This window comes from Alligator mississippiensis, chromosome 7 (assembly GCF_030867095.1).
Source record: "Alligator mississippiensis isolate rAllMis1 chromosome 7, rAllMis1, whole genome shotgun sequence".
Classification (NCBI taxonomy): Eukaryota; Metazoa; Chordata; order Crocodylia; family Alligatoridae; genus Alligator; species Alligator mississippiensis.
In genome coordinates this window covers 82,642,477-82,668,016 of record NC_081830.1, presented here as the reverse complement: position 1 = coordinate 82,668,016, position 25,540 = coordinate 82,642,477, and the positions used below count along the sequence as shown (strand labels likewise).

At 48.9% G+C, this 25,540-nt stretch overlaps 1 protein-coding gene across 10 annotated transcripts in view; it reads left to right on the top strand.

Annotated features, from left to right (window-relative positions):
• The window catches only part of MCF2L2 (MCF.2 cell line derived transforming sequence-like 2), a 261,747-nt gene that overhangs the window by 54,404 nt on the left and 181,803 nt on the right, over nt 1-25,540 (top strand). For all 10 annotated transcript variants that reach the window (XM_059731182.1, XM_059731185.1, XM_059731181.1 and 7 more), the window contains one exon: nt 9,369-9,452. In XM_059731182.1, the coding sequence (XP_059587165.1) occupies nt 9,369-9,452 (84 nt within the window). The remainder of the gene's footprint in view (nt 1-9,368; nt 9,453-25,540) is intronic.

Genomic DNA, 25,540 nt, shown 5'->3' with positions numbered 1-25,540 from the left:
TGCAGGTTAGTCTAAACTGCATAGATTAAATTGAAACAGAAGTGAACAGACATTTACCTTTAATCCAGGAAATGCAGCCACATGCCTGCAGTGGCTCAGGCCAGAAGCCAGGGAGTGCTAGAGCACAACTCTTTGGCTGTGTTCATTGCCTCTTCCTGCTGCCCCTGAGGTTGCTGGGATTTGCAGTCCAGAATTACAGCAGCAGGACTCTGCAGGGTTGCTTATCACTTCCTCTTCCTGCTTTCAGGTGCCTCTGGGATTTGTAGTCTACAGTTGTAGCCAGCAGTAAGTTTGAGCAGGCAAAGGGGTGTTTAGCCACCTCTCCACCCTCGCCCCAGCCCCCAGCCAGGGCTTGCCTGCGGGGGCAATCCTACTGCTGTAGCCTGGGCTGCATCCCCAGCTGGGCTTGCCAGCCCACCCTGTGCCAGCTAGCGAGCAGAGGGATGGGACCAGCCCTGCTCTCTGAAGCAGACAGCACAGCCCTGCCCAGGGATACAAAGCATGCTGGGATGCTGGGGGACTGTGATTTAACTTGAACCAGGAACGGGTCTGGGACAGAAGTTTCATAAACCAGTTTGATCCAAATCAGTTAAGTCTGATACTACATTCAACCAGGTTTATCTTAAACCAGTTTCAGCTATTTTGAAACTGGTTTATGTGCACTGCGCTTCTGTTTTGTTACAGGCGTAGACCAGTTTCTGACGACTTAAACCAGTTCATGTGTAATGTCTGTCCCTAGCCCCTGTGCCAGTGCACAGGTAGAGTTTGTGGGGAAAGAGGGGACAATCTGAATCTGATGCAAAAGGGGTAAAGAACCAGGGGAGAGGAGAGAGGTGGTGGGTTTGGGGCCAGGAGTTCGGAAGTGGGTCACAGACAGGGAGACAGAAGATATGTGATATATGAACAGGAATGGGATCAAGGTAGAACAGGTGTTGGGGATGAGAACGCTAGGAGGAGGGAGAGTGGGATCCAGGGCAAGGGACATGAGCAGGACTTGGGAGCGGCAGTGAAGATGGGACAGAGCGGTTGCTCAGACAACCTTAATTTGGCCTCCTCGTATACAGCCTTTAATAACATGGTGATGTACCGTTGTCTTTCTACACCAGTTCTGTCTCATTCATTGCACTGGTTGGACCTGTCTGGGGACGAATCAGGATTGTGCAGGGAAGGAGGCTGTTGTCTGCAGAATCCCCTGTCTCATTCGCTGTACAAGCTGGAAAGGAGGCAGTAGATGAAGTCAGGGGGTTGCAGGTGGAGAAGGGAGTGTCTCATGGCCAAGGCAGTTAGTTGAAAGCCACCCTTTAGACCTGGATAGTCTCCCGACCTGCACTACAGAGCTGCCGTGCAAGGCTGGGCAAGCCACATAAATCAAAGCTCTTCACAGGTGGCCTCTCACTGTGCATCCCTCAGTTTCTGAGCGCCCGACTGGAGGCCGGGGGGGTCTGCTTTGCAGAAGCGCCGAGCATTGGCAGCTGCAGCTGAGGAGACTTCTCTGCAGGCAGGAAGTGCTGCAAAATGCTGAGTCCTTTGAAAAAAATCTCAGGTTGGGTCCTTCAAATTACTTGACATTAGACCATGCCACATTTCATCTTTCCATGCTTCAATACTTCGGTGTGCAAAAGGGGCTATTGTCCCTTTACTTCCCACCAGTGTCATGGCAATAAACCCATGGCTGTTTGTGAAGAGGAGTGAGATAGCAATGCAAATCCCATAGAAAAGCCCACAAGGAAACTGGTCACTGCAGGGTTTGGATGGTATCAGGTGAATAATGTACGGTGAGCAATGAACCACACGTTGAGTGATGAGGAAGGGGGAAAACAATAGATCAACTGGTTACCCAACTGGAGCACACTGTCAGGCTGAGCACTGAGAGGCCAGTATCTCTAGAAAAAATAGTTCTCGTGCAAGTAATTAATGACATTGTAATTAATGATCATGCAAAAACCGAAAAAATAAAGGTTAAAGAGACTGTGTGCATGGTGGTATGTCCTAATATCACAGTGCTTGGCTTTGCAAAATTGAGGTTCTTGTAATGTAGCTTTTACATATAATATGAATAAAAAGAGATTTCTTGTTGGTGATAAAATGCTTGCCCCGTTGTGGGGAAAATGACATTGGTCTTGTAGTTACATTGCTGGAGTTGTGTCCCTAGGGTAGGGAACGTGGTGTTAATCCCAACCGGTTATATATAAGTGTCAGCATTACGGATTTGTCTGGTGATGACTACAACAGGGTAAAAAGCCAAGACATGAACTGTCCAGCTGGCCACTTCTGCCAGGATTTTCCAGGCTGACTAACGATTTTGTGATCCTTCCAATTTGGAGGGGCCTTAAAGATGCCTGATTTTCGGGAAGTGCTGAGCAGCTGCCATCTGGGATTTGGGCCTTTTATTACGGTGTCTCAAGTTTTGGACCAACAGTCTAAGCACCTGGAAGCGCTCCTCATTTGTGACAAGCCTGGCTTTTGCCTTTCTCTGTTCTCTGGCTAAAATCTCCTGTAGTGGCCATGGCAGATGCTTGACAGGGTGAGCGAAAGGGATGTGATGATCTCATTCGGGCTTCTCCACCTGTCATTCCAGTGGGTCCAGATTGCTCTGCTGCTCTGTCCTCACCATGTTCTTGAAGCAATTGGTTAGGCTCCTTTTTTTCCCCTCAAAAGGCCAAATGGTGTTTTTTTTACTATAAGCCTTTTAAAGAGGCATAATTTACATGACACTTTGACTAAACTACTTCTGAGCTCTGGGTTTGATTCTTTTTGTCTTTGACACATGCTAGCGGTGACCATTCTTGGCCTTATTTTCTTGTCTTGCCCGCTATACACTGCATTTGGACATAAATTATTCACCACTTAATGTGCCAGCTGATTACTATACATCATTATACAGGCAGAAGGACTATTGCACATGTGAAGGAGTCTGTTTTTTCCTGCGGTAATGCAGGGTGTTGGATGGTGAGTTAAATTCAGAAGTGCAAAGCAAGGTGCTGTAAACTCCAGTAAGCCCAAGAAAGGCTTATTTTGATGCTTTCTCCCTAAGTTAATACTGTCCACCCTGAGGATTCAAAACTGAATGTTTGAGATTGGCTTAAAAGTCATGAAACTTTAAAAAACTATTTTTTCTATGTCCTCTGATTTCTGTCTGAGCTTTTAAGTGCATGTTTTCCTTGCCATTATGAAGGCTAGAAACTTCTTTAAAAAAAAATGAGAGAGAGAGACAGTAGACGGCTGTGACACCAGGACTAAGCACAGGCATTCAAAAAGCCCAAGGCAGAACTGATCTAAGTTATTCAGTTTTCTGTAAGTGGTGTAGTTTAGATCGGTACCAAACAGAAAGCACATTCATCCTTTGGTGGGGGGAGAAAGGTGGGGGAACTAATCGTGGACTGGGTTCCACCATTTTTAAATCAGTCTATGTATGCTGAACTTCTGTTATGAGTATAGATCAGTTTTGCATGTCAGACTTCTGTTATGGGTATAGACCAGTCGCCGATCACGTATACCTATACAAGTATCATGTCTGTACCTGGCCCAAGTGACTTAAGAGTATCAACTGTTATAAGACATGCCATGAGGGCTGGTAACACATGATGAACACTGCAGAACCAGAAAAAGATTAAGCATAAAAAAAACTGGGGTGACTTATTGTTATCTTTTCTGTCAACTGCCTATAAATTGCTTCTTTTGCTGTAGAAGAAGTGTAGAAAAATCCTTCTTGCTCAGGGAGACTGACAAGACAAGACCTAATTGGTCTTTAGCAATTTTCATTCCAATGACTTCATGTTGTCCTTTCTCCACCAAATTCCTTTGGCAGGAAAAAAAAGCTTTAAAACCAGACTTATTCTATTTTAAAAGCAAACTCACAAAGAAGCTCTATAAGGGGGAAAATCCCACTTTGCTTCAGGCCAGTTGGCCTTAGTGATGAGTTTTATGTGTTTGCCAGCATGAACAAGGGAAATGATTATGTTTATCAGCTCTACAGCCCTTGAGCAATGGGAGAGTCTGTGGTCGTCAAGATGTTGGAGATGGGAGCAGCCTTTTAGCTTGTCCTCTAATTCCATCAAACTCTTTAGACTCATTAGGCACGTCTACATGTGTGCATTTACTGCACTGTAACCAAAATTACTGCGCAGTATGGGCACACGTTTACATGTGCATGACCATACTGCACAGTAATATGGCAACTTATGCTGACTTGAGCATAAATTTGATACCTGTACCATGCAGGTAGTTACTGCACAGTAATGCACATTACCTGATTAGTTACTGTGCAGTAATGCATGTGTAAACAGCTTACTGCGCAATAACAGTGTGTGTGTGGACTGACTTGGGACTAACTTTAGTTAGTCCCAAGCGTTAACATGTTTTAACGCCTACACGTGTAGATGCCAGCCTATTCCCGCTTCCTGCGCAGTAATTTATTGCATGGTAAATTTAAACCGGCTTAAACGCACATGTAGACACACCAGATGAGCCTGCATAGCTCTAACAAACTCTGCCATTGAGGGGGCCCCATGCCTGCAGCATCAAGAGCAAGCTGACCTCAGAATCCCGAACGAATTCAGCTATACTGCTTTATTCTGCTATTACTCATTCCAGTATTTGAGCCTCTTTCATGGAGGTCCTGGTATTTCTCACATTTTGGAGACAAAAGTCACTTTGGGGTATGGTCATTTTGATGTGCTTTTCTCTCTTTATGTGGTGTTTGCTAATTTTTTTCCCCCATCTATTTTACTTCGTGACACTGCTGTCAGTAACAATCCCCAGCCTGATCCCGGCTCCCTCTTCCTTCACCCAGTCTCTGAGTTTGGAGGTGCCAAGGCGGGTCTGGGCAATGACTCATCTCTGATCATCATTCCAGTGGTTCAGGACTAAGGCCCATCCTGTGGTTTGACCCTGTCTGGCTTTGCATGCCAGGAGACTTTGAGCCATCACATTTGGAGGAAAGGCATCAGCACATTTTGAAGTCCATGCTGAGGGAGTCACAGCCCCCCTCTAACCAGGTTCACTTGGTCCAGTGTTTCTCTGACCCTTTGCAGTGAGACTTGGGCCTCTGCTTGTTGTGGAGCTGAAGCATAAATCAGGCTGGGTATCTGCTGCTTGGCTTTGGCTTTTGATGCAAGCCAAAAACACCCTAAAAAACTCTGGAAGGTAACACTGAGGGGGAAGTGGCTGGATAAAAAGCTGCTGTTTTTTTTCTTTAGCATGCCCTCCTTGGGAAAGGAGCTCTGATTTCTATTTGTACAGAGCCTAGCACAGCCAGGTCTGCTGCTCTCCAAGGCAGTCACAGTCCCTTTGAGTCTAGAAGGCCGATACTTCTAGTGTGGCAACGTCCCCCCCTTTCCATAGCGAGTGGTACACAAGGGAGCGATGCAGCTGCCATGCCGTCTGGCTGCTTGTGACTCCCCCACCTTAAGGAGCAGGTGCCTGTTTACAGCTGGGTCAATGGTGGGCAGCCTTTAGCACAAGTCCTGCGTGAGCATGGATTTACATCTTTGCAATCGCAGCAACACACCTTAACTGCCCTGTCCTACACCCTTGCCACCACATGGTAAGTGTGAAGTAGCACCAAGTGCAGAGCGGCTGGGCTGGGCTGGGCTGGATTGGTGGCACAGTGGAAGGTGTAATTGCCACATGAGCATGGTATAAGGGCCCAAGAGCATGTTCTGCATTTAGGGCCACAGTCTTCCTGGCCCTGCACCTTTCCCACCCTATGGGTTTGAGGTGCGTATTTGCAAAGGAATGAAGAAAAAGCCATTAAATTCCTGCTCCCCACAGTCCGGGGACATTTGCTTTGGGAAAGTGAATGCAACATGTTGCTGGGGGTGGGAGCAGGCTGTGCTGAGGGTCGGTGTCCCATTCCTGCAGGAACATCCAGGGTCCTCAAGGCTCTTTGAGGGTCTACCAACCTCTGCCCTCCAGCTGCTGCCTGTTTGCAAATGTATGGGCTTTGGCCTCACCTTAAAACCAGGTATGGGTGAACTTCCTGCACCGACAGAGAGGTCACTCCATCTTCTCCGAAAAGATGTCGGCACAAGTCTAATAGGAGGCAGCAAACTCTGGGGCCTCTTGGCTCCGGCAGCAGGAAGGGCAGTGGGGTCGGGAAATCCATCCTCTAGAGATTACCTGTGGAAAGTGGAGGGATTCACCAGGCAAAATAGTTGTTGTGGATCTATCCACCCCCTGCTCCAGCCCTGGGCTCAGAGGCAAGGCTCAGGGAGAAGATGGCATTATCCCGGGCATGGTTGTGACCTGGCTAAACTCAGCTGCTGGAACAGGGGCTGGCTACAGCCTAGTATCCACTCTGCTGCTGCTCTGCTTTATCCCCAGAGCCAGGCAAGCCTGACTCCCCGCAGTTCAGAGCAGAGACGAAGGAACAGAGCCAGAAATGGTAAGAGCTCAAGACTAGGTACTGGACTGGGCTCAGGAGACTTGGGTTATTGTACCTCCTCCACTAGACTGCCACGTAACCACAGGCAAGACATTTTACCTTTCTCTTTCACTCGCTTGTCTTGCCTAAATAGGAATCGAGGGAGGAACGGTCTCTCATTACGTGGGCATACAGTGCCTAGCACAATAGGGCTCTGATCTGGGGGAGGTGCCTCGGAGACAGTAAAATAACCACCTCCTGCCCCCCCATGAGCATCACTCAACCCGCTGGTGGGCTCTGGCGCGCAGTGATTCATTAGCTCGACCTCCCACTTGCTTCCAGCCACCTCCACAGTGCCAAGGACCAGAGCCACCCCTGCTGTTAATAATGTTGTTAAATGGCTGCATAAGTGAAATGAAAATGGAGATGCATCTGCAGGTGATTTTTATCCCTTTGGCTGCTGCCATGCATTTTTATTGTGTGTGAACCTCCCAAGATCAGAGACCCTTGAGTAATGAGGGCAAAAGCAGGCAGTTCTGCATGTGCTGAGGTCTGTGGGAGCTTGCATCCTCTCCCTGGCGCTTCTGTGGTAGCGTTGGCGGAGAGGCTGTAAACTGAGCGGCAACAGGGGCTTGACACCCATGGGCAGGGCTGCGTGGCATGGAGGCCTGGCTGGTCAGTGCCCAAGCAGTGCCCTTTGAATAGACATGACGGTGCCAGCTGTGGCACCTTTCACCTCTGTGGAAATCACTCCCTGCAGCCCACCTTCTTCCACCTGGAGTGCCTGCTTGCTTGAGAGGAGGACCCCAGCTCTTCTGCTAAGACACCCTTGGCCCTTTTTGAACCTAGTTTTACTCCAGCAGTGAGACTAAGTGACTTCTCCTCTGGGGATGATTTAGCCTGGGAGACATCCCAAGAAGCCTCCCTTTGCTAATGTGACCATATCTGTTTGCCCTGCTCCATCTACTTCCTGGGAGCAGGCCCCCAGAGACAAACATGCTGGGCATGGCACTTCTTCCCTTTGCATATGGAGCATCAGGGAGAAGCAACCCAATATGCCCTGTATATGTGCTCACCTTCGGGAGGGAGCTAGTGACCCTTGCACGTCAGTCCACCTATGTGAAAATGGTGGCTGGAGCTGCCGAGACCAAACTGGCCTGGGGAAAGGGGGCTGCGGGGAGGTTTTCCAGGTGATGCTGCACAGTTGAAAAGCCAGAATCCTGGAAGGCTTCTGAGAAGGGGGTAGTATCCATGTTTTAGGTCGTAGATGGCACCTGATTTTTCTGGATCATAAAGGGAAGGCTGGTCTTGTTGGCTGAGGCTGGAGATGGCCTTAGGAGAAGGGCATTGAAACTTAGCTCTTCTACATAGTCCTCTATGATTTGGGACAAGTCTTCTAAGGCAAACTTAGCCAATCAGTGCAATGCTAGGGACGGGCTAATGAGTGAAGGTGGGGTCTGATTGGGCCTATCACCTAACCATCCGAATTAACTCACCTGATGGCTACACAGCCATAGTCACTGCTGCTGGTTTGGAGCACAGCCTGGTGCAGTCAGTTTGCTGTGCAAACATGTCCTTTGGTCTCTGGTTCCCTCTCTGTACAAGGGGTGCATCATGCTTCTCCGCTTTGCTTATCTTGTATTTAGATTGTAAACCCTGCAAGACAGGCTCTCTGAGGGCTCTTCTGAGCCACGGCAGCAACATGTCCCCGTGAGGGTGGGGCAGAGCCCATCTTGCCTGCTTGCACCCATGACACTTCAATTTGGCAAGTTCTCCCGTGAGGCTGCTCCGGACTTGTCCCTGTAGCAACAGAGGTTATAACAGAGACACTCCCTGACTAAGAAGGCTACATAGGTTGGGATTTGGACAATGGTTCCCAAGTTAAGTTAGTCAGAGACAGACAAAGGGGTCTACAGAGGTTGCCTACTGCTCTTCATTTAAAGTTTATTGTTAATTCTTCTCATTCATGTATACCTGTATTTATTGAACCTGGTGATCACTACAGTCTCCAAGTGCCTGCTCCCAAGCCTTCAGGCTGCAGTGGCTCTGAAAATAAGTGGGGATGGGCCTGGACTAGTCTTGCAGGCAAATTTCTAGTTCTGAAACGCATCGGACTCGGAGAAGCAAGGTGAGCTCAGCCCTTCCTCTCTGGGGCCAACCGCTGCAACACTATAGACAAGGCCGTTTTGTCTATACTGGTTGGTACAGCACCTGATGCACTAGGCATTGTTACCTGGTATAACTGAACTTGGAGCCGGCCATTCAGGTGGGCAAATAGCATCTTGCAAAGTAAAGCCCAGCCAGAAATAAATTGGGCTGGCCCCATATTTTGGATCTAATTAGCCCAGGGCCTGCCTGTGGTTTCTGGTCATTAAATGCATCAGAGTAAAAATACTCAACTTGTGGTGGTTCCCGCCATGGTCTTTATCTGCTTTTCAATCCCTACTTTAGAAGATCAGGGGGGGGGTTTGTACAAGAAAGCCTCATACTTCCTTATTTCCTCCTTTTGTTCTGTGTTTTCTTGCTGCAGAAAAAGAATCAGCAAAAGAAATCAGTGTGCGTGGGTGGGGGCACGACAACGCAGTCCTGTAGCTAAAATAGACATTGCTGTTTCAAAAGACTGAAAAGCTGCTTTATCTGGGAACCCAGATGCCGTCGTTTAATAGGAAACATGGAGCTGCAAAGAGAGGCCCATCGTCTTGAGCAAACTTGTGACAAGCCCTGGCAAATCTATTGGCATTGGCTTATGAAAAGCACTCTGTGAAATCACAAGACAATGGATAAAGTATCCAGGCTGGAGATGGGACTTTTTCTTTTTCTTTCTTTCTTCTTTTTACCAGTATCATGAGCTTCTCCACTATGAAGAGTCATATGATAACATCAGAGCCAATGATCAAGCCAGGCTCTTAACCTCTGAGTATCTCCTTTGTCTGGCTGGGTTCTGGTGGAGCTCCAGTGAAGGGTCTGGTTAACTCATTGTGGGTTTCTGTTTTCACTTGTACAGATGAAATCATGCAGCAGGAGATAAGGCCGCTGGTTGCAGTGGACATAATAGAACAGCTCCACCGGCAATTTGCTATCCTGTCAGGTAAGGACGGAGTTTCAGTTGTATTCTTGGAATCTTTTGCAAACGTGCTGAGCTTTGCTCCCCTGATTTCTCCTCATCTACCCAGCTCTGCATTGCAGCTGCAACAGCCCTTTTAATATTGGTCCCGGGCAGAACTGTTCCTCTTAAGTGGTAGTGGTGAGTGGAGAAACACTTGCCTGATCATTCTTGTTTTTCAGGCAAGTCACCTGAGGGGGGTTTTCCCATCTCTCACTAAAGAAGCTGTGGGTTTAGAGGGTAAAAAATTAAAGAAACAGGTCTTTACAAAATTTAAAGGAAAAAAAAAATATTTCTTGCTGTGAGACAAGTCTTCGGTTCATCAGGGAGCTCTGCATGTGTTCCCTTCACTCAGCATTGTTGGCTTTTAGGATAAAAAATTGTGATAGTCAGAGGGTTCAAAATGATCTATGTGTACGATGCATTTCTTTGTCACTTCCTAGGCCTGCATGACGCTTATAGAAAATAAAAAGGGTGTGATGTTTGCCTCAAAGACGTAGTAAAACTTTTGAGTGTTTTCTTCATTATGTACCAACAGTAGTGTCTGTTTTGGCTCTGGCTTTGAGCTAGGGAGAAGGATATGGCTGCTAGCACTCTATCTCTGCCACAGATGACCTGTCTGACCTTTGGCAAGTCACTTAGCTGCTCTCGTGCCCTCAGTTTCCTCTTCTCTAAGCCAGGGATTTTTGCTTTCCTGCCTCACAGGGTTGCTGTAAGGTATTCTTACAGCAAAAAGGTATACTGCTGTTGTATACTCTTTCATGTATATAAAATGTCTTAAGAATCTTGTTTCTGTTTATCCAAACTTTGCTTGGATGCATTTTTTTTCAAATACTGAATATGAATATGAAGGTCAATATGAATATGAAGGTCAAACCCCTTCCTCCAGCCCTTCCCTATCAGCACCGGAGCCAGCTGACCATTGGCCTTGTCGGTGGGCAAAAGGACCAGGGAACTTTCCAATGCCACCAGCAGGCAACTGGAGCAACATCAGAGTAACCCCTCCCAAACCTTTTCCTCTCTGCCCCAAGCTCTGCGGAGAGGGAAGCTCTTCCCTTAACCCCCTCCTCCCCCCACATAGATGCAATTTGGAAGGCCTAAAGCAATTATTGCATGCAGGAAAACCTATTAAAGACTGGCCAGGATTGGGGTGACCCCCAGCTACAGGGTGGCTTCAAGAACAGCATTATTCCCTGGACAGCATCTGGCCTGTTTTAGGCCAGGATCTAATGAGGAGAAGGCAAAATCTGAGTCCTAGAATCATACAAAATTAGGATTTGAAAGGACCTCAGGAGGTCACATCTAGTCCAACGCCCTGCTCAAAGCAGTACCGGCCCCAACTACATCATCCCAACCAAGGCTTTGTCTACCTGGGTCTTAAAAACCTCTCATTCCAGTCCTCACTTTCTAGTTGACAGGAGCTATCGAGCTGTTGACTTGTCTCTGCCTTGGGGAGAGGGAATCTGGCACCATGAACCCAGGTCTGTAATACCAGCTTATTTGGTCTCAGGGTATGGATGGCCAAATGAGCTATGCTGACATAAGGGGGTCAGGAGCATTTACCAGTGCTGTGCCTCAGTGGTTTCATGGTAACTGGTTTGTGTGTTTGCTCTATCCCAAGTAAGTGGAAGCTGAACTGGGATGGCTCACCCCTGAATGAAGCATGGCTGAGTTACAGCAATTTAGCTTCCCCTTATAGCAGGATAGAGCATTACCTGGGGCTTGATTCAGTGCCACCTCCTGGGAGTCGAAGTGGACGAAACGTGGTTTTATTCCACCCTGTTCAAGTCCCTGAAAATCCAGAAATGCGTCTGCTTTTGTAACACACCATTATCTTGCCCTGAAGAGTTGCAAAAAAGCAGCCAGGAGGCAGGCAAAGATCCACCCACCTTCTGTATGAACGGTTTTTCAGGGGCTCGAGCAGGGTGGAATGGAATCACGCTTAGGCGCCTTAGTGCATTGAGGTGGCGAATAAGTAGAATAAAATCTGGCCTCCGGTGCATGGTAAGTTTTTTTTCCTGTTTAAGTTGGTTTAATTTGTCTGCCCCAATCCTACCTCTCATTGCAGTAGGATGTTGTAGCTTGTCATATCCAACACAGCATAGTGATGCTGTGAGAAATTGCTGAGGAGAGCCAAGGAGGTAGGGGTCTGTCTGGTGGTGGCTCAGCCTCTGAAGCTTGTTAAACAAGCCTTCCTCCCCAGACTCTGGCTTTCACCCATGTTTTAAATGATGTCACAGAGTTACTAGATCTTATTTCCAAGGAGGACTGGCAGGCTCAGAGATTTGGTAGCAAGCCATAGACTGTAACGAATCCCCCAAATTTCCCCTCTAAAGTTTCCTATTCCAAATCCAGGCTTGAAGCAACTCCAAGTGGCTAGCAGTGGCAGATACAGGGGCATGTATTGGAGCTGTTGCACCCTGCTTTGATTCTTCCTCAACCCAAACTTAAAAACCGACTGCCTGGCAGTGGCATTTCTATTTAGGCGGCAGTGAGGGGGTCAGTTGACTTCCTGGCTCACTAATCTACCCAATTCCTGCTAATCTCCCCTCATTCCACAGGTGTTAATGACCCTCTCTCCTTTTTAATGGCCTTGATGTTCCACTATTCAAACGTTCCTTTCTTCTGTAATATTGCTGCTGTCTGTTAGACCTTCCTGTTAATGCCTCTCTTCTATTTCCCACCCTGGAGAGTGCTTTTAGCTTTAGCTAAAAACTTTAACTTAGGTGTGGTAATACTCAGGTATGGAAATGACTGACAATGAAATATTGGAGGCACCTGTCAAGACACTCAAGAAGGCTAGATTTTGTTTTATGAATCTGAATAAGAGATGTATGTGTAACTATAATGACTACAGGACTAATGAAACAAAATCCTTTGACTATTTTGACTGCTTTTTGCCTAGCTTGTTGTGTGTTTGGGACTTAAATATATTATCTATGTAGCCTGAAGCCTTCCCCCTCTTGAGGGCCTGATTGGTGAGGAAAGGGAATCCCCCCCACCAATCATTTTTTACCTTTTCAAAACCCCTGGGCCAAATCACTACCAGCTAGCCCATCACATCTAGTAAATTAACATACATTCCAGTAAAGTTATATTTGTTTTAGCCTTGAATTTAAACTGAAGTAGATAGTGCTAGGGGGCCCAGCATATTACTAAGCTTCTAGTTTCTCGTTAAGTGGAGTGTGGCAGGGCACCTTTGGTGCCTGCCACTTTAGGAGGTTAAGCAGGCGGTGGAGCAGCCAGCAGGTGCGGTGCAGCCTACTGAAGCAGTCACATGACCACAGAAGGGCTCGTGGATTGGAGGATGGGGCTGAGCAGCCTCAATATAAACCCAGGCCCTCAGAGCTGAGCTGGCGGTTGCTGGAGGGAGCCAGAAAGAGAACGTCGCCCGGCCGAAGTACTGCTGCTCTCAGAGCACGTGGTGGTTAAGGGTATGAACTATGGGGATGGAGGAGGTTCCTGGGGAATGACCTAAAACGACACCCTGCTAGGGTAGGGTGGTGTGATGGGGCTGTCTGTGGTGCAGTGGTCCCCAGGAAATACCACACCAATTGCCTCCCTAGTGAAAGGCAAATATGGGGTGCCTTATAGCTTCATCCCCCACAACCTGGTGGGTTACCCCATAGAGGAGACAGCAGGGGGGTCCAGGCATGTCATCAGACCTCAGACTCGAGGGGCATAAGGCTGAGAGCCTCAGCGTGGGGGCGGAGTAGCGGTCCAGTGATGGCGTGTGTGAAAGCAGTGAGGGCTGCGTAGAGTAGGGTTCACGTGGGCAACCTGAAGGACTGTGCTTGGGCCGCATAGAGTAGGGTCCATATGAGGGGACCGGAAGGGCTGCGCAATGGCTGGGCTTGATTAAGTGAGCTGAGTTTGGAGGGGCCCGAGAAGCAGCACCCATATGCGGGAGAGAGAGCGACCAGCTCATAACTTGACTGGAGAAACCCTCAACTGGTCAATGCTGGGGCCAGGACCAGATCAGTCAAAGGGCCAGAGCGCCCACCCTTAGGGACGCCCAGAACCAGAGGCCTGGGCTTCCGACTGGCCTGGAGGTGAGGCCAGGGCCTGTGTGGCCAAAGGTCCTCGAGGGGACTAGAGCCGAGGGAGAAGGGTTCAGGGAGCTTGGCAGTCCAGTACGAGGGCCGAAATTAGACCACCTAAGAAGGAGGGATCCAGGTGGGATCCGGACGTCAGGCGGGCATGGAATGAGGCCCATCGTGGGACTGAAGCCACATAGTGATGCCATCTGTGAGGCATGGGATACGGTGTAGGGACGGTACGGAGCAGTGTATAATGCCCTTGGCATCGGGCAGTAAATGGGCAGCCTCCCACCTTATAAACAACTTAATTGGTTACATTAAAGCCAAGGCAGGTGGTTGGACTGCCCGACACAGGTGGGCGGGCCAGTGATTTGACCAGCTGTGAGACGGCCCCCTGTCACGTGGAGAAAATGTGTTGTGTCATGTGTGATGATGCACTGCACCATCTGCACCCCACTGTTTTAAAACCCTAGATCTGCCCATGGTGGCTGCCGCGGCTGTTTGGTAGGTGACATGAACCAAGGGCAGTGGTTTCTGTCTTGCTCCTAGTGCTCATCTGGTAACCATAATTGATTACTGTCTTGTGTCTGAACAGAGGCACCAAAGAGGTGTGGAGACAGCCCTAGCTGCTCAGCTGCAAGCCCCTTGTCTACAGTAAAGCATTCTGGTGTTGCTCCAATGTTGCAGCAGCTGCAGTTCATCCTCTGGGATGATCCTACAGTGTGCCCGCCTGCCCATCAGAGGCCGCATTGAGTGGGTCTTTCACAGGGGCCTGTGCAGGAGGTGCTTGGTGCGGCTTTGTACCACACACAAAGTGGCAGAGCTGGCTTCGACTCTGCCCTCCACTCTTTCTTTGCCTAGCAGCCTGTGGGAAGGCTGACACCTACCATCCTGGCAGCTGCATTGTAGTGCTGGGGTGCGATGATGAGGCATAACCTCTGCTCCCCAAGACCCATGTGGTTGCTCGTATAGGACAGAAGCGATTAAGGCATGTTAAAAATGTGCATTATGTACCGTGGCCTCTGCTCCAAGGGTCTGTAATGGGGAGGGTGGTTTCAGCGGCCCAGCTCTGCTAAGAAGGAAGGCTGTATGCTGTACGAGGGGATGATACAGGTTGTGTCTACTTTTTACTGTGGGTATGTCCCATGCTCCTGGACTTTCCCGGTTGCCCCCTTCCCCTTTTTTCTGCCTTTCTCCGAGGCATTAAGTGCTGACTTCAGCCCAAGCTGGGGATTTTGACTGAGCTATGCCAGTGCTCCTGCTGGGACTTAAAGCCAGAGGTTCCTGGCTAAGAGGTCTTGCCCCTTTGGTCAGGGTCAGACCAATATCATATTTGGGGTCAGGAAGGAATTTTACCCCATGTCCAGATCGGTATAGACTGGTGGGGGTTGCTTTTCTCTGTTATAATAGAGACGCTCCCTGTGTTTCTCTGTTATAATAGAGACACTCCCTGTGTATAAAGGGCATGGCCTGTTTCCTGGGATCTTTTGATCTTATATTAACAACCTTTTATAGAAGCAGGATGTTGGCTGTCGTGGTCCACCTGCATTACCTGTGGCAGTTTAGGGTGTTTTATCTTAGAATCATGGAATCATACAAAATTAGGGACCTCAGGAGGTCACATCTAGTGCAACCCCCTGCTCAAAGCAGGACCAGTCCCAACTAGACCATCCCAGCCAACGCTTTGTCTAGCTGGGTCTTAAAAACCTCCAAGGATGGAGATGCCACCACCTCTCTGGGTAGCCTGTCTCAGTGTTTTACCACCCTCCTAGTGAGAAAGTTTTTCCTAATATCCAACCTAAACTTCCCTTGCTGTGACTTGAGCCCATTGCTCCTTGTCCTGTCATCTGCCCCCACTGAGACCAGCCCAGCTCCATCCTTTTTCGAACCCCCCTGCAGGGAGTTGAAGGCTGCTGTTATATCCCTTCTCAGCCTTCTCTTCTCCAGACTGAATAATCCCAGTTCCCTCAGCCTCTCCTCACCAGTCACGTGTCCCAGATCCCTAAGCAGTTTCATTGCCCTCCACTGGGATCTTTCCAATTTGTCCACATCCTTTCTGTAGTGGGGGGCCCAAAACTGGACACAGTACTCCAGATGGGGCCTCATCAATGCCAAATAGAGGGGAAGAATTACTTCCTTTGATCTGCTGGCAAGACTCCTGCTAATACAGCCCAGGATGCCGTTAGCCTTCTTGGCAACAAGGGCACACTGCTGGCTCATATTTAGCTTATTGTCCACTGTCACCCCCAGGTCCTTTTCTGCAGAGCTGCTGCTTAACCAGTCGGTTCCCAGCCTGTACCGGTGTGTGGGATTAGTCCGTCCTAGGTGCAGGACTTTGCACTTATCCTTATTGAACCTTATGAGATTTCTTTTGGTCTTGTGTTGTGTCAGAGTTGACAGCAGTTTTATGAAGGCAGGGGGTTGGACTAGATGACCTGTGGAGGTGCCTTCCAGCCCTAGTTCTCTATGCTCCTATGAGGACCAGCTCACGCAGATCACCTGCGGGGAAGCTGTCTGTTGGTGCAGCTTACATCAGCTGCGCCCAGCTGGTTCATTGTGCCAGGGCAGAATAAATGCAGAAATGGTGGGATAAGAGAGGGCAGAAGGGAAGTTAGTAGCACCACTGCGCATATAACACCTGTCTTTTGGGTACTGAGAAGCAGGGGATACCAAGACATGGCATATGAAGCATTTGCTGGTGGCTGGGCCTACGGTGCAAGCAGCCCTTTGACTGATGACTACTAAACTGGCAATGAGACCAGATGCAGTGGGTGGGAGATGGGCTGTAAAATGGTGATGAAAAGCCAATCTCCTTATGCGGACTACGCTGCATGTAGCGGGTGCGCCAGCTGCAACACGGCTTGCGCGCAGCTTGTTGACTCGAGCAGGACGCTGAGCCATTGGTGGAAGATCAGGAGAGGGTGTCCCCCCCTTCTCCTTATTGCTGCATTTACGATCCGGGGCAGAGCTGCCGTGAAGAGGGGTCCCCACGAGGTTTTCGCTGCCCCTCGCTCTGATTGGGCCTTTTGCGATCCAGGGCGGAGCCCCGGATGGCTATAAAAGAACAGCATGTTCAGCTGGGAGACCAGACCAGTGAGGGACGAGAAGAAGGGCAGAGCCGAGACAAGCTCGGGAGAGCTGCCCCAGGCCTAGGCTCCTGAAGACACCGCTGGAGGAGCCACCGCCAGAGCCTCAGCCCTGGGAGCAGGGAGAGCCCGCTGGGGCCTGCACGGTGCACACGCCGGTGCATGAAGCCCTGGGAGTGGTGACAGACCGCTCAGGCCTTGTCAAGGGGCACCTGCCCTAAGGCACTCTTGGAGCATCACCAGTCCCTTTCTTCCTACAGGGACACCAGGCCTGGGCCCAGAAAAGGTGGGCTGAGCCTCACCCCTCGTCTTGACAGAAGATGGGGCCTTGGAGGTGCCCAGGGCCGGACCCTGGCCTATGAAGAAGGAAGCCCCTGCGGCACGCTGGAGCAGCAGCTGGGTCCACATGGGGCGGGGTGTGGGGGAAACAAGCCTACCACATCCCCACTCGGGACAGCCGTGAGTTCAGGGAATAGGGGCTTCGCAGGGGAGGGGCTGGAGAAAAGGGACCCCCCAGCCCCCTCCTTTCAGAGAACTGGGTGAGAGTGTGCCCTGCAAAATGGGGAGCTGCACCTAGTATTTTGTAAACCAGTTGTACCGTGTGAGTTACGTTATATTTTAGCTGGTAAATAATTTTAAGGTTGTTATTTTCTATTGGAGTCTATTTTTCTTGTTGTTTAATTGGTTGAGTATTATATCAGGAATCTGGTACTTACTTGCTGGAGGCTTGCATGGGATCGCCCTGTGGGCCTAGTGGCTTACTTTAAGGATCTCAGGGTCCTGGGTCAGTGGGCTGCTCTCAAAGCATACCGCGCACAAGCCCATTCCCGGATATAGTTATAAGTATGTGTGTGTATAAGGGTGTATAGTGGTTACTTTTCTCTAATATTATCTATTACTTTGAGATGTATATAGTTGTATATCATTCTTTATATGTCAAATAAATTCTGTATATCGTTAAAAACCCTTTGTGTGGTGTGGCTGTATGGAGAATAGAGGGATCTGTACCCGCGTCACAGCACCCCTCTCACAGCACTGTTGCCTGCCCACCTATCCTATCCAACTGAGGACGGGGCACACCTTGGGTGTATCCGGGTTACATGCAAACACAACGAACTGTCTTATGTCAAAGGATGACACCAGGGCTGCAAACCTGACCTCTTTCACGGGGCCTAGATTTGCCACGTCCTCTAAATCGAAGCAAGGGAGTGGGGACGGCGCTATTGCAATGGAGCTCAGTGGGAAATGTTGCTCTTGACTCCAGCAGGAACATCACTGGGCCTCCGAGGCAGTGCCCCTCTTTTCCATTTATAACCATCTTTAAAGAAAGACATGAAAACCCCGTCTGAGGCAGCTTCCTATGGAGGATGTGCAGCTTGGGTTTTTGCTCTCGGGACATATGAAGCTGATTAAAACAACATTGTGTTCAAGTTGTGCTATGTTTTCAGGCACTGATAAATCGGGGTAAGCTAGAGTGGATGCCCACAGACTTCAGTGCCTCGTTGGAGGCATTTCTGTCACTCCTTTCATGTGAAAGGTGAGACTTGCTCCTCAGAAACCCAGTTACCTGCAAAGCCGGAGACCATAAAAAAAACATATAATGTGCAAGCCACAGGAAATAGTTCACTAAACAGGAAGGAAAAGGCATTTCCAGATCTGTTTGACAAAAGTAAACACCACAAAACTGTTAAGGGTGAGTACAGGAAAAATACCGCTGGAATATTCCTTCGCTAAATCATCATTTTGGAGCAAGGAAATGCCTCTTCCTCCCCTACGAGCCCCAGTGACATCAGCTCTGAAGATGCAGCTTCTTCCCTTTACTCTTTGAAGTATCCAAGAGGGAGAAGGATCTCTCAGCCTGTTTAAATCTGGATGTTGTGTGTTGTTAACTCCTGTTTTAGTCTAATAACCAGTGAACATTTTGGAGAAGAGTTGTCTCCGTTTAAAGCCAGTCTGGTCAGCACACGTGTTCACAATAATATTGTGAAGGAGATCTTTCAGGCTTCATTTCATTGCCATAAAGAACCTAAATAAAATCTGAAGCCCAACTGGAAAAAAAATCATTTACAGGCCATCTAGAGAGTTAAGTTCAGAGTCACTATCCCAGTGGGATACGTGAAGCAGGTTATAGAATCACGGAATCATAGCAGTCGGGTCGGAAGGGACCTTGTAGATCTTCAAGTCCGACCCCCTGCCTGGGCAGGAGAGAAACTGGGCTCAAATGACCCCAGCCAGGTAGGCATGGAGCCGCTTCTTAAAGACCCCCAGGGTAGGAGCCAGCACCACTTCCCTTGGAAGTTGGTTCCAGATCCTAGCCGCCCTGTGAAGTAGTCCCTACAGATGTCTAATCTAAACCTACTTTCCAACAACTTGTGGCCGTTATTCCTTGTTATCCCGGGGGGTGCTAGGGGAAACAAGGTCTCCCCCAAACCCTTCTGGTCCCCTCTAGTGAGTTTATAGACGGTCACCAGGTCCTCCCTCAGCCTTCTCTTGGGGAGGCTGAACAGGTTCAGGTCCCGTAGCCTCTCATCGTAGGGTCTGCCCTGCTGTCCCCGGATCATGCGGGTGGCCCTCCTCTGGACCCTCTCAATGTTGTCCTCAGCCCTCTTGAAGTGGGGTGCCCAGAACTGGACACAGTACTCCAGCTGCGGCCTGACTAGTGTCACGTAGAGGGGGAGGATCACCTCCTTGGCGAGATGCACCTATGGATGCACAATAAGGTCCGGTTAGCCCTGCCGACCGTGACCTCGCATTGTCGGCCCATGTTCATCTTGAAGTCAATGATGACCCCAAGATCCCTTTCTGTCTCTGTGCTCTCAAGAAGGGAGTTTTCCATCTTACAAGTGTGCTGCCGGTTACTACTGCCCAAGTGCAGCACCCTGCACTTGTCCGTATTGAAACACATCCTGTTTTTGTTAGCCCACCCCTGCAACCTATCCAGGTCTTGCTGCAGTCTTTCCCTCCCTATTAGCGTGACCACCTCACCCCAGATTTTGGTATCATCAGCAAATTTAAACAGGTTGCTTTTCACCCCATCGTCCAAATTGCTGATAAAGAAATTGAACAGCGCGGGCCCAAGGACCGAGCCCTGGGGGACTCCGCTGCCCACTTCCCCCCGGGTCGAATATGACCCATCCACCACCACCCTCTGAGTACTACCCTTCAGCCAATTCGCAATCCAAATACCTCTCCAGGTTGTTTCAGGCTCTCTGCAGCTTCATGCAGATGTCAGCCTGCAGTTAGTGCATAGTTTGTGGGTTGACCTCACAGCCATGAGGGATCAGCACTTAGGCAGCCAAGTAGAAATTAAAATGTCTGATGCAAAATGAGGCTCCCAGGGTCACTGGTTGGCACCTACCAATGGCCAGATTTCCATATATGAAAGCTTCCTGCTCATCAGGAATTTTTTCATCCAGTGAAAACAGGTCTGAGAGCTCTTCCCCTTTCTGCTGCTCAAGCAGTTCTCACTTCATTGCAACCTCAGTTGCTATTTGAGCAGCTCCACCCATTTTTCCTAGCAGGGGGCTGCTTTTCATTAGTGAGTGGGGAACCACAAATGGTTCAGCAATTCAGCCTTTGACTACTTCTGGAATGGAAAACTCAAGACTCCTGAGGGCTACGATATTTCCTGGTCCCGGATGCTGTGGTGCTCCGACTCCATGGCTGACAGCCCATCAGGACTTGCACTAATAGAGAACCTCTGCATTGCCTGTACTTGTATCGCAATGAAGGACTCAACTCCTCAGCTTCCTGTAAATTGGTCTCTCCATCAAAGTTGCTGCAGCCGCACTGAGTTATGCAAACTGCGATATGGCCTTTTCATAACTGCAGCCATGAGAGGGCAACATGAACAAGCGCTGCCAGCCAGGGCATGCCAGCAGGGACAGCCTGCCTAAGATGCTTTGGAGCTTGTGGTTTTGGCTGCGGTCGGGATGGTACCTTAGTGAAATCAGGCATCCCTGCCTCCCAAATTACTGTCAGCGCATCCGACTGCTGACTCTGAAATGTCAAGCCCTCCTGCCATGTCCTTCTCTGACTTCTAAGACTTCTGTCACCTTCCCAGCTTGGGTGCCAAGAATAACCTTTTGTGCTTACAGTCTTTCCCTTCTGGCAAAAACCCTTCCTGACCATTTCCTCCAGAGCTCTCCTGCACAGCTGTGGTGAAGGAAGATAGTTTGGTTTGAAGTAGTAATGTGTCAAGCTCCTTTCTGGGTGGCACATCTCTATTCGGTATGAGGGCGACTTTTTGGCTGTGCATTGCTTTCCCTTTAGCAATTGATAACAAAGCACAAAGGGCATCCTTTTCTAAAAGAGTAGAGAGTTAGAGCAGAGGACTGGGACTCCAAATGTCTATCCTCCTCTCTGATCCAGACTCTTTGTGGGCCACTCAGCTGGCCTCTGTGCCATTGCTCAGCCATCTGAACCAAAGGTCTGACAGTACTGGGTCTATTAATGCACTTTACCACCACCCCCACCCAAACGGCCTCCTTTGGTCTCTGAGCACAAGGTAGGAGTTATCCATTGACTGATCATCACGCTCTCATCACCATGAAGTATTCGCTGTGGTGCAGTAAACGCAAAGGGAGTGTGGTTACTGGAGCCCGTGGACGCAGAAATCTGCTCTGGCTCTGTAAACTAGATTAACAGAGTTTGTGCTGCCTATGCCAAAACCCGGCGTACACTCCAAGCCTGTCTGGGATGTTTCCGTCATAGAAGAGGCCAGCAGACTGCGGGACTACAGGGTGCTGTCCGAGAGAAGAACAATACCTACTGAATCCCCCCTCCTGCTTCCTGCAACTAGTTGTACCTTAGGTCTGTGGTTTTCAACATTTTTTTCACTTACAGACCTCTTTGGAAATTTTGAATGGAGGTGTGGACCACTTTGGATTTTAAGTGTGGGTATTCACATACTTTTGATTGGTCATAGTCATCTTTCCTGCACCCTTAGACATAGTCTGCAAACCCCAGGCGTCTGTGAGCTACAGGTTGAAAACCACTGCCTTTAGGTGTCCAAGAGCTGGCCCCGCCATGTGCGTGGGAAACCAGGTTCCCATGATTAGATTCTAATTATGAACTGCTGCTTTCCATGCCCCCTTTTCAGAAATAACCATCTCCTTATGTGATTGCAGGAGCAGCGGCAGAACCTACACAGTTGCAGTTGATTACACATAAGTAATGTTTCTTCCAGGGTTTAAAGCCAAATTACATTAAAATCTGGGACTGCTAGAATGCTGCTATTCTTAGGCAAAAGCGGGCATGCATTAGAATAGGGGCCCTTAGCAAAGTCCTGCTCCTGACATTGCTGACGGATTAATAAATAAACGTGTCCTTAGAAGAGAGCATTGCTGTCCCTTTCTATTTTATCTGCAGTTTCTCCCTATAATTATTTATAATTGCATTGTCAGAAAGGAGCCTGATCTGCCAGCGTCAGCACCAACCGATTCCATGACTAAAGCATGAATATTTGAAGCAAACTGTCACAAAGTACGTTAGCAGAGCTTATTTTTTATCAGAGACCCAGTGAAGGGCCAGATCCTGCCCCCATTGAAGTAAACTGCAGCAGTCTTCTTTGCAGTGGAAGCAGGATTAGTTCCTAAAATAGAGATAGGTGGCTAATTGCAGCAAGTTTGATGGCTTTTAGAGAGGACAGAAGGAGAAAAGGAGCAGGCACTGATTTCTGGGACATGTGTTAAGGAGAATGATCTTTTGTAGCATCTCTTAGTTCTCAAGTTAAAACACGTGGTTTAAACTCAGAACCATTCAGGGACACAGTCAGGTGAAATGCTGCCGCAAGCTTACATTGCAGAACGGAGATTTAACAATGTTTTATATCGGTAGAAATGTCCTTGTAACTTTTTTTCCTTTTTCTCATTACAAAGGAAAAACTATTTAAAGCAAATAAACCTTCCACATCAGTGCACCTGAAATGCATGCGAGCCTGAAATTGAAACCGAAGTGACATTGGATAAAGTTCTGTTTAACGATAAAAACTAAACAGCATGCGGTGCTTGTCGATTAGGTTTTAAGTGCTCTTTTTATTTCCTATTCCTAGAAACACAGACAGGGCATTTGTTCCTATAAATACGTAGTGTCTGATTTACACCAGTGCAGCGAGGGCACGTGAGACATTCCCACATCCTGAATCATAGCTCCTCACACCCATCTCGCTCCTCTTGCTCTTTAGTTCCTGAGTCCATGGCGATAGCTGCCTTGGGACGAGTGACTAAGGCATCTTTCCACAGCTCCAGAGGTGTGAATTGTAGGCTGGCTCCAGATTCATTCGAGCTGAAAGCCACCTTGGATGTAAGTGGGCGTCTGCAGTGCTGTTGTAAGGCATAAGCACAAGACCGGGCTCTGGGCCCTAACACACATGAGCCGGTGCTGAGACAAGGCATGTGTAATGTTCTCCCGTGCAGGGTGCAAAGCGAAGAGCCTGGCCAAGCAGGAGCACGTGGATGTGCCCAAGCTGAAATACCGCAAACTTGCCTGCAGGCATGATTGAGCAGGGTCGCCGCCACGGCGGGCAAATGATTAAATATGCAAAGGCCCCCCAGCAACACCTCAAGGGTCTCCAAGACCCTTCACATGGCCCTGGGCACCTGGTCATTAGGCTGGGGAGAAAAGGAGGCCAGAGGCGATGCTGGCCACGGAGACCAGCATGCCATAATCACACAAGGCTCCAGCGGACCTCTCTTTTCCTCTCCCCGTTGACTTCATGCCTTATCCACGCTCCCCTCGCATTTGGGACGACACCTCTCACTCTTTCACTGCTGCATGCTCCTCCCCACCCCTTTCCTCCTCTCAGTCTCTCCTTAAACTGCCCTTTTCAGTTCCCCTCTTCCTCCTCTTCCAGTTACCTTACCAATAAGCTGCCCCTTCTCCTTTCCTCATATTTAGTCCTTTTGTCTGGAAATCTCCACGGGAATTTTGCCTAAGGACTGCAGGGTTTGGCCCTGCTGTCCCCATTGGTTTATAATGTGTATCCCTTGCCCTGCTAGTACCCTCAGGAGCCAATTAAAGTAATTTAAGCAGTTGGAAAAAGCCTGGCTGTGACTGCCCGGATGGCGAGGGTGGCTTCCCCCAAGGGCTGTCATTCGCCAGCTCACAGTCTGCAGAAATTTGCATAGAGATCTGAATACAGCAAAGACTGCGGCAAATCCTAGTTTTGTATAAAAAGAAAGACATTGACAGCCCTGGCATTTTGAAAAGCCTGGAAATCCTCTGGCAGGAGCACAGCAGCACTTTCAAGCTCTGCTTGTACATAATGAGCTTCCCTCCCCTGTCATTACCTCGTTAACCAAACTGACAGCAAGATTTTTCCTTGCAGCCTGAATCCCCAGCTACTGTCACTGCTGCAGGCCGGGGCGGGGATGGGACCATGTCGTTCCTCATGTGTTGCCGTTATTAGGTGTGATGTCACGTTTCGGGGGTTATGAGCTTCCCGTCACGATCATCCTTTCCAGTCCCAAACCTGCCCTCAGCTACATCCGTGCAGTCTCACAGATTTCAGTGCATGGGACTGGCCGAGGCCTTTCCATCTTCGAAGTATTCTCCAAATATTGCTGACCTCAGGAATCCTTCAAATTGGAGGCATCAGCAGGCACAGTCCTATTGCTTTTTTTTTTTTTTTTTTGGAGGGGGGAATTAAAAAGACTTTTTTGCTTTAAAAGACTTTTTTGCTGTCCTTGTTGAGACCGGTTTTGTAGCTGCCTCCAATTTTGGGATCCACCAGGTGAGGTGTTCGTGAATTCCTGCATTACATCCCGAAACAAAGGGGACTTCCACCTAAGCCATCAGCTGCAATCTCTGTTCTCAGATTATCCCTTCCACAAACCGATCGAGGTCCATCCTGACACCAGTTGGGCTTTCAGCCCTCACAGCTCGAAGGCTGTGTCGAATCTCACTCTTCGAACTATTGCATGAGAGCAGCAGGAGCTGAGTAGCACCGCTTTGCCTGCTCCACGGTTGGGGAAAGAGGAGCAAGGGAGGGAGAGCACTACTCTTCCCTTCCAAGCCAGAACGGTGCATGCAGGGTGGCAGGAAGGGGTGAAGGGTGTATAGTTGCTGGCATGATGGAGGGGCTGGGTGTGCTGCAGAGACTGCTTGAAACAGAGAGGGGTGAAAGCATGGGAGGAAGGTGAGAATGAAAGGATGCAAAGACGTCTGCGTGTGTGCACTAAACTGGACTTGCATTTCATTTCCTATGGCACTGCCCTTCTTTCCCACGAGATGGCACTAAATATCTTTTCTGAAACTAACCATCCAAGGATTTGAATGCTCTCTGCAGCGTTGGGACGGTAGAGATAAAGTAGTGCAGCAACAGTAGAGGTGAATTCTGTCTGATTTGCGGTGATTCCAGTCCACTGCAGCCTGTCGACAGATTGGATTAGACCAGCCCCCAGCCAGGAGTTGGCATTTGCCCTCCCCCATAGTTAAGACAGAGTCAGATTTATTTAATAAATAAATTAGATTTATTTATTTTAACACACAAGATTTATTTCATAGTCAATTCAGTGCAGCACTGATGATGATTGGAGTTTCTTTGCTTCTGTTTGGGACTTGGTTTGAAGCTCTCTGGAACTGTCTAGCCCCTGGCAGGGAGACAGTCCTGGGTGTTTTCATGCCATTGGCCTTTTCCGTCTGTAACTAAAATAGTCTGATATTTTTAGAAGAGCGCTAAAGGTGTCAACGATTTAAAAATGTCCAAATAAAGCCTCTGCTTTGCCAGGCATCTCAGCTGAAAAATGGCCCTTTTGCAGGTCTCCGGGAAACATATCAAAGAGGCGAGAAACTGGGCCAGCTGGGGATCAGGAGGGCCACCGAGGTGTGTGGTTAAACTGAATCACTTTCTACTTCAGTATTATCTCAGGTTAAGAGGAACCTGATTCTCAGGTGGTGTGCACGAGCCTACTGCCATGGGAGAGGACGGATATTTTGGTGTACACGA